This window comes from Macaca mulatta, chromosome 9, assembly GCF_049350105.2.
Source record: "Macaca mulatta isolate MMU2019108-1 chromosome 9, T2T-MMU8v2.0, whole genome shotgun sequence".
Taxonomy (NCBI): domain Eukaryota; kingdom Metazoa; phylum Chordata; class Mammalia; order Primates; family Cercopithecidae; genus Macaca; species Macaca mulatta.
In genome coordinates, this window is record NC_133414.1 from 70309298 (window position 1) to 70317957 (window position 8660).

Below are 8660 nucleotides of genomic sequence, written 5' to 3' on the forward strand. Positions count from 1 at the left end.
TTGAAATAACTCACTATCAAGAAAACAGCATCAAGCCATGAGAGACCCGTCCCCATGATCCAAACACCTCGCACTATGTCCCACCTCCAGCACCGGGGATTACAGTTCAACATGAGATTTGGCTGGGGACAAATATTCAAACTATATTGCCTCCTTATGCAGCTGAGGGAAACTGAGACTCGGGGTCACTAAGGGGAGGAGCTGGGATTCAGGGTGAAGCCAGTGCTCATGGCACAGGCTGTGGGTGCTAAGGTCGCTTGTATGAGCCTCATTTCTAAGGCAGGGAGGACAAGTTGCCAGCATGATGACATGAAACCGTCCACATGAACGTCCTGAGCATGGCACCCGCCACGGCAAGCTCAGTAAAGATCAGCTCCAAGTTACAGATCCCTCTTCCAGAAACCAGGTACCAGTCTTTCATAGAAAATAGGATTTATTTTCACATTTAAGGTGAACACAAATACATGTTCCAGAAATGTTTTATGTATAATACATCATCAGTAGATTGAATTTCTTTAACACACAGAAAAATCAAAGCCTACCAGGAAATGCTTCCCTCCAGAGCACAGGAGCTTACAGGCCACTTCTGTTAGCAACACAGGAATTCACATCGTCTAGGCACAGCTCAAGTGAGGTTTGTTCCCAGGTTCAACTGCTCCTACCCCCATAGGCCCTCCTCAGAAATGACAGCAGCAAACCAGCGGGCTTCACAGTAACCAGGAGGAAAGATCTCAGCCGAGGGAACCTTCACAAAAGCCCTGAGTTGTGTTTCAAAAGCCAAGCTCTGGGGTCTGTGGTCTGTGTCACCAACTCAGGTCACACCACAGCATGGGGAAGTTAGTGTTGCAGCTTCACTTCTAGTCAATCTTGTTAACTAAATTATCCCAATTAGGAAGACAACATTAAACAGGTATTAGAGTCCTTTTGCAAAACTGACTGTCCCCCTTGGTCAAGGAAAAGACCTTCACTTGGATGCTAACCCATCACCACCACCATGTCCAAGGCACAGATGAATCTGGGTTGGGCAATCACAGGCAATGCTTGATGAGGGGTGACATCATGTCCACAAAGATGCCTAGAAATGAGGTCGTGAGGAAGGGTGGGTATTAGGAAGCAGTGTGGTGGGTCCTGGCCAAGGTCCGACATCCCTGAGCAGCCTTCCTCAGGCACACCATGATGGTGGAGTGGGCACAGATATCATTTTGGGCACCTTGGCTGAGAGCCAAGGCAGCCATCTGGGTGCATGGACATTTGCAGTTGCCACCATCCCAGCACCATGGCCACAGATTAGCTCAACTGGCCACAGTCTGTGATGACAATCTTCTTGGATGTCTTCCCACTCTTAGAGCCGAAAGATTCTATTTTCTTCACGACATCCATGCCCTCTTTGACGTGACCGAACACAACATGCTTGCCATCCAACCTGTGAGGACGGGTGACCCGGGTGAGCAACAGTGTAGTGCAATGTCATCCAATGCCATGGCCCCGGTCATGGAATTAGTTACCGAAAACAGCAATTCTGCAAGGAATCCCCACGTAATACCTGGATCTACCACCAAAGCTCAATCAAGCCTTGTTGAGCGCCCCAGATACACCCCAGAGAATGCCTGGCTTCCAGGACACATTCTGCCACTCATGTTGTGACCTTGCCTCAGGTCACGTAGCCTGAATCCTGGTAACTCCATCTATTAAAAGTGGATTTATTCTTTGTTCTGCACAGGGAGGTAACAGGATAATGAAATGCTCTGAAGAAAGAAGAAGTCCAGACAAATGGAACGACGTTAACGGTCATGAATGATGAGTCAAGAGCCAAAGGAACAAGGGTGGTGAAACTGCAGAGTCCTGGGCAGCTCTCAACTCAAGAGAGTCCAATAATGTAAAAGGCGGCTCAGTTCAGCTCCGGCGAAGCTGGCATGGTTTCAGCCAAGAGCAGAACTGCAGGATCCACTGGGGTCCCATGAAGGAGCAAAGAGCAGGCTGAGCCAGCAAGGACCTGCCCAGCCCTGCCGGCCACATCTCTTAGGCTTGGAGGCTGGACACTTCTAGTGTCCACCCCACCTAGGTCTCCCTAAAATTCTTGGAAATGGGCTTTACCAAGTCAGCTCCCAGCCAGCTCATCAGCAGGTGCCCCAGGGCTACGACATTTGGGACTCTGGCCAGAGAAATTTATCCCTTAGAGGAAAATGTACCAGGAAAGAGACATCCCTAAAATCCATGGGCATTGAAAACAGGGCCCTTACAGGCCTGTGGCTATCTGCAGGCTTATGATAATACAGGGGCTTCATTTGGAAATCTGCTGATATCCAAATGTCTGCTGCAGCATTGCCAAGGCTCAGCCCATGGTCAAGACAAGCCTGGGAAACTCCAGGTTAAAACCACACAAGTGGGCTTCTACTCAGTCCCTCCTGAGGCCTCATAATGTTTTGCAACATTTCCCAGATGTATCCGGTAGAGAAACCCTTTCGTGTGTGCGTGTGAGCAGGATACACGGAGAAAATTCCAGATGACAGCAACAATGGGAACCCAAACCATGACAGAATTGCAGGAACAACTGCGATTCTCCTTTGATCCTTCCACTAACTTTCTCTTTCTCATACAAACACACAGCCTGGGAGAGGGCCACTGTTCCAGAGCAGATGGCCTGGCTGTAAACTGCCTGCCCCTAAAAGTGCACAAATCCTCCTCCAGCTGCAAGGCTGCCCACATTCCCAGAGGGCCTGGGGCAGGGAACTCACCAGTCTGTCTTTATGGTGCAGATGAAGAACTGGGAGCCATTGGTGTTAGGACCAGCATTAGCCATGGACAGGACACCTGCAAAAACCAGCAGAGCTGAGCCACGCTGCCCCTGGAGGCACCTGCCGGGGAGGACATTAGAAAGAGCAGACGGTGCAAACCACACCAGGGACATTCGAGTCTGCAGATCCTGGGACCCAGAAGAGGAGAACCAGGGCCCGATACCAGCCCCCCAGGGTGTGTCTGCCTTTGCTGTCCGCTAGTTCTCAGTGGGGTGGCCTGAGAGGACAGGGCCTTGTGGAAGCTCTCAGTGGTAGGGCTGGGGCGGGACCCGGGACAGGACCCCAGGCCCTGACCTCCAGACTTCTCCACCTACCACTTTGGGTCTTATAGGTGACAAGATGCTGCCACAATAACCACCCTGGCTTCCAAACAATTTGCTTTTTGTCTAAGCAAGATTTTAAATCTTGCAACAATTCTTTTTTTCTGCAACAATGTTTTTTTTGAGATGGAGTCTCGCTCTGTCGCCCAAGCTGGAGTGCAGTGGCGTGATCTCGGCTCACTGCAAGCTCTGCCTCCCAGATTCATGCCAATCTCCTGTCTCAGCCTCCCGAGTAGCTGGGACTACAGGCACCCGCCACCACACCCGGCTCATTTTTGTGTTTTTGGTAGAGACGGAGTTTCACCATGTTAGCCAGGATGGTCTTGATCTCCTGACCTCGTGATCCACCCGCCTCAGCCTCCCAAAGTGCTGAGATTATAGGCGTGAGCCACCGTGCCCGGACCATTCTGCAACAATTCTAAGTGTCCTAGAATTTCCAACCCGAAACTCAGAGGACAGACAGGGAGGTGGCCAAGGCCTCCATTCTGCTTAAAGGTTCTTCCGCAAAGTTCCCAAAGGAAACCCTGCTTTTTAATCTGAGAGACGAGAAAACTCTAGGGAAATTCAACAAGCCAGAAATGCTGAGACGGCCTGCAGTGCCGCAGGGAGGAAGGGCCTCATCAGATACTGGGCGGTGACCGCATGTGGCCTCTCAGGGCCTGCTGGGGCTTCCAGGCCAGGTCAGAGCTGTGGGGACACTCACCCTAGAGGCGGCCCCCACTCACCCGGCCCCACGTGCTTCAGTGTGAAGTTCTCGTCAGGAAAGCGGCTTCCGTAGATGGATTTCCCGCCTGTGCCATTGTGGTTGGTGAAGTCGCCCGCCTGTGAGCACACAGCACCTTCTGAGTGGCTGCCATGGAGCAGACGGGGGCCACGGCCCCGACACTGGCAGCGGCCTCAGCCCACCCAAGCCCACCCAGTTGGTGCCCCTCAGGTAAAGCGGTCAATAAACATCCAATAAAATTAGAACTAATAATAAGAAAAATAAGCAAAAAAAGAAAAAAAAAAGACTAAACTTAAATATCTTTTGTCACAGTAACTACCTTTGTTTCCAAATTACTTACTTTTTGTCTGAGCAAATTTTTAGGTAATCTTCAAAGGACCTAATGGCCATTCAGAGATGATACTTAGTGACCCAGAATTTAACCCACTCCTCCTGGAGGGCAACAAGGAAGAGGCCAGAGGCCCCGCAGTTCCCGTGTCTAGTCTGTGGGAGCACCAGCAGCTGGTCCAGACCAGCTCCCCATGCCAGGTCCCCTCACTGTCCCCGCACTGCCCCTTACCCAGCCCAGCAGCTTCCCCAACCCTTGCAGACCCAGGACAGAGTCTGCCCAGGGCTGGCATCCTTCCTCAGGCCTCAGCTAAGGCCCGGGCAGCCCTGGCCAAACCTGCATGGGGCACCCATGGCCAGAAGAGCCCGGTAGCAGCCCCTATGCCTAGTGCTGCCCAGCCCAGGCCATGGCTGGCTGCTGTTTTCCTGAGATGGGATCCTTGGGTGAGAGAGGGAACTGACCAGCTGAAGCATCCGCAGGTGTTAATTAGGTGCTCGCTAATTGATATCCCTCCCAACAGATAACTCAGGACCCTGGCCTGGACTCCCAGTGCCACCGCCTTGTGCCAGGGAGCCCTCCAGCTCTGGAGTCCCCAGCCTGGCTCAGGACTTCCACCTCAGCTCCTGCTTTACCATCAGCCTCAGGGCTGGGCCAGGCCTGCCGTCCCTGTGTTCACCCCATATCCAGGCCTCACCGCACACAGACGTCCAGCCCCAACCCACCGCCCCTTAGCATGATACGATGACAGTCACTGGGTCAGGGTAGAGGGAATGGGGAGAGAATTTCGGGCAGAAAGGTCTTAAAAGAGGTCATGACAGCCATGTCGCTGCCTCCAGGCTCTGCCTGCCTAGGATACCCAATCCCTGATCTTGAAGATCTGTGCTAATAGAGGACCAGCCCCAATACCACCTGGGTCCTGACCCCCGGGAAGCTCCTGCTGCAACACCTACCCCCAAACCTCTGACACAGCAATACCAATGCTTGCGAAAACCGAGCGTGGCACATGACTGAAAAACATTCATTTCACCGAGAATAATGCCTTTCTCTGGGAAGGGAAGCTCCAAGTCCTGGCATGTGTGTTCCTGCCCTGGACCCGTCTTCCTCCTCCACCTCCGCCGCTTCTCCCTCTCCCCCTCTTATCTCCCACACCAGTGCTCAGGGGCATGCAGGGGACAAGGTCAGAGACCACTGGAATATGCTGGTTCTTCAAAGCCTTCAGGGCCACCCCCAGCACATCCATCCCCCAACCCAGCTCTGCCTTGATAGACTCCACCTCCCAGTCCCCTGGGCAGGGCCTGCCACTGGCCTGGAGTGGCAATGGGTTGGGGCTGGACTTCCATGTGCAGTGAAGCCTGGATACAGGGCTAATGCAGGGGGGGCAGCCTGACCAACAGAGCAACTGCAGCTGCCCTGCTCAACACCTTCCTCATGCCAGGCATCTTCACACACCCACAAGGCAGCTCCTGCTCTCATCCCCCCTTACAGAAAAGGAAACCACGTTACCTGGCACATGAAGGAAGGGATCACCCTGTGGAAGGTGGAGCCTTTGTAGCCAAAGCCCTTCTCACCAGTGCACAGGGCTCTGAAGTTCTCTGAGGGTCGAAGGGAGACACAGGTTAACACGGCCAGGCCCCAATTCCCGGGTCATACCCATTCCAGCCAAAATCCCTGCTATATCCCCAGCAGTGAACAGGGGGATAAAGACCTTGGCACCTCTTGGGTCTGCTCTGCCCAACTCGCTATGTAACTGGACAAGTCACTCCCCTTCCCTGACCTCAGTACCTGAGCACTGTGACAAGAGTACAGGCTCATGGCTGTGCTGGCACCAGCAGGGCAGCGACTCAAGGGCTATGTGCGCACCACCCTGCCTCATTGGGGACCAGGAGTGGGGAAGTCTCTGGGAAATTTACGTGTGCCTTCCACCGGCTCTGAGGCTCCCAGCTACTATGAGAGAGGAGGGCAGAGCCAACGTTGAGGCCCAGAGAGGGATGGGAAGAGCTGCCCCAGGGCACCCAGTGGCTGAGCCACACATGGAGCTCCCATTCGTCAGGGGTCTCTGAGCCCCAATTCTTCTCACTACGCCACCCACCTTGCCCTGCCTGGCCCCCTTCCCATCTCACAAGGCCCCACGCCCTGTCTTACCAGCTGTCTTTGGGACGACATCTGCCTTCAGCTGTTGGGGGAGAAGAGGGACAAAAGTGGGTGGTCATTGGAGAGACAGGTGAAGGTGGATGTCTCTCAGCACCCACCCACCCACCCCCACAGCGGCCAAGGAGGCTGAGGAAGAAGCACGTGGACATTCCATTCCCATTATTGCCAACCCGCGTAGGTGGCAGCTCTATCATTTCTGGGAGCCATTTCCTGAACCCAAGGCTGGAGGAGGTGGCCTTGGTTTCCTAATCTGTCAGAAGAGATGACAATGCTATCTTGGCCTACTTCTGTGGACACAGCTGGCACTGCTCCCACAGCTGGGCCCAAAGCATCAGCAACTCGGGCAAGAAAGTGGGTCTAAGGTAGGAGCCAGACCAGCTCTTCGATTTGGGGATGGTAAACTGAGGCCCAGGGAAAGGCATGCTCCCAGGGAGGGGCAGTGCTCCTACAGCTGGGCCCAAAGCATCAGAAATTCAGGGACAAGAGAGTGGGTCTAAGGCTCCTCCATTCGGGGTTGGGAAACTGAGGCCCAGGGAGAGGCATGAGGGTGTGGGGAGGGAAGGCTGAAGCCCCATCCCAGCCAGCCTCTAGCCTCGAAGCTGCAAGACCCACCCTTGAACCAAATGGAAGCAGGAAGGGTGTCCCTATTTTCCAGAAGAAACTGAGACTGAAAAAGAAATACCAAGGGCTCCCTGAGAAAAGGGCCAGTCAACACGAACTGACCTCTGCTGTCAATGTGAGGCCGGGCTGAAGGCTCCACTAGGGCTTTCCCTCTAAAGTTACCCTGATGACTGTTTCTTACTTTGCTTTATAAAAGACCCAAAGAGTTTGGGCAGGTGCTGAGTGTGACTCCCAAGGACGGTGGCAGGGCAAGGTTCCGGGCACACTGCCTCTGAATGTGTCCCAGCTCGCAGGAGGGGCATTCTGGGGTCCACCAGGTGGCCGGGCCCGAGGCCTACTGGGCCCGTACTGCTGCTGGAAACCACTTCTCGCTCCATTTCCCAGCACCCCGAGTGTGAGCCCGACCGCGGGGGCGGGGTCGGGGCCAGGGCGCGCTCCGCGTTGTGCAAGGGCCGCCACGTGAGCACCCGCCGGGCCACAACGCTCACCCCAAGCCCCCCGACACCCACCTCGGAGCTCCGGATCTAGGCTCAGCCCCAGAAAACTCCTGGAGCCCCTCTCTCGTCCCGGGGCCGGCCCAGGGGTGCTGGGCCCTCCCTCTCTGCGATCTGACCTTGAGCTTTCTCCTCCACACGTGCCCTCCCTCCCGTCTCCCCGGCTCCAGTGCTCCGAGGGAGGCCGGAAGAAGCCATTCTGACGCCCATTCTCAAAATGGGGAAACTGAGGCCCAGAGCCCGGCAGGGGGAGGCCCAAGGTCACCCAGCGCGCCCGGCACCGCGCCGCCCAAAGCCCAGGGCTCTCCCCGGGCCCGTGTCTCGCGCCCAGGCCGGCCCTGCGAGCGGTCTCACCTCCAGCACCACGCGGCCGAGCGGCTGCCCGTCGGCGCCCACGTCCAGGTACACGAGCGGGTTCCCGGAGGAGGAGGAAGAAGACGGGTCGCCGGCCCCCTTGCTGCAGGCGCGGGCCGCGGGGAGTCGCAACGGCACGGAGCGCGGCACGGAGAGCAGGCCGAGCCACCGGGGGCCGCAGCGCAGCGCCAGCATCGCGGGCGAGGGTCGGGCGGGAAACGGGCAGGGAGAACACACAACTCTGAAAAAAGTCGCGCGCGCCCAGAAGGCCGAGTCCCGCGCAGCCGCGCGCCGCAGCCTTTATTGGCCTGGCCAGGTTTGCGGCCCCGCCCTTGTCCCGCCTCCTCCGGGCCTGTCCGTGGGCGACCCCTGCCGGCCGCAGCGCGCAGCGCAGCCAGCCGGTGGGGCCGCCGGGCGTGAAATGCTTTGGAACACTCCCGCCTCCAGGCCCAGAGACCCGGAGAACAGACACCACCCGGCAAAAGGATGCTGATTCCATGTTTATTAAGGTACCAGCAGACTTTTCTTAAAAAGGAAAAACTGCTAAAACGTAATTAACTCAAAAATATGAGCATCTACACGTTGCAATTTGAATATAATAACAAAAGTCTACCTTTGAGCCCTTTATAGGTAAGGCTCAGGGCCCTTTATAGGTAAGGCTCAGGCCAAATAAGCTTCCCTGCTGCCCTAGGTCCTGCAGTCCGAGAGGGTTAGAGAAAGGTGAGATGAGAGGCGGGATTAGTGAGCCAGAGGCGCAAGAGGGAGGAGATAAGCTGAGACACCTCCCATGATGCCCCCTAGCCTGCTTGTCCCGGCCTGGGCCTGTCTCTAGTTATTTCTAGGGACCAGACCTGCTTCCAGCAAGACTGAAAA

At 55.6% G+C, this 8660-nt stretch overlaps 1 protein-coding gene across 2 annotated transcripts; it reads right to left on the reverse strand.

Moving 5' to 3' along the window:
* Window positions 1–415: 415 nt before the first annotated feature.
* On the reverse strand, window positions 416–8063 carry PPIF (peptidylprolyl isomerase F). Of its 2 annotated transcripts, none has more exons than XM_077944857.1 (6): window positions 7788–8062; window positions 6310–6340; window positions 5671–5759; window positions 3819–3937; window positions 2736–2855; window positions 416–1423 (listed from the first exon to the last, which is right to left on the reverse strand). In XM_077944857.1, the coding sequence occupies exons 1-6, from the start codon at window positions 7980–7982 to the stop codon at window positions 1288–1290; spliced, it is 690 nt and encodes a 229-aa protein (XP_077800983.1). In that variant the 5' UTR covers window positions 7983–8062; the 3' UTR covers window positions 416–1287.
* Window positions 8064–8660: the final 597 nt, after the last annotated feature.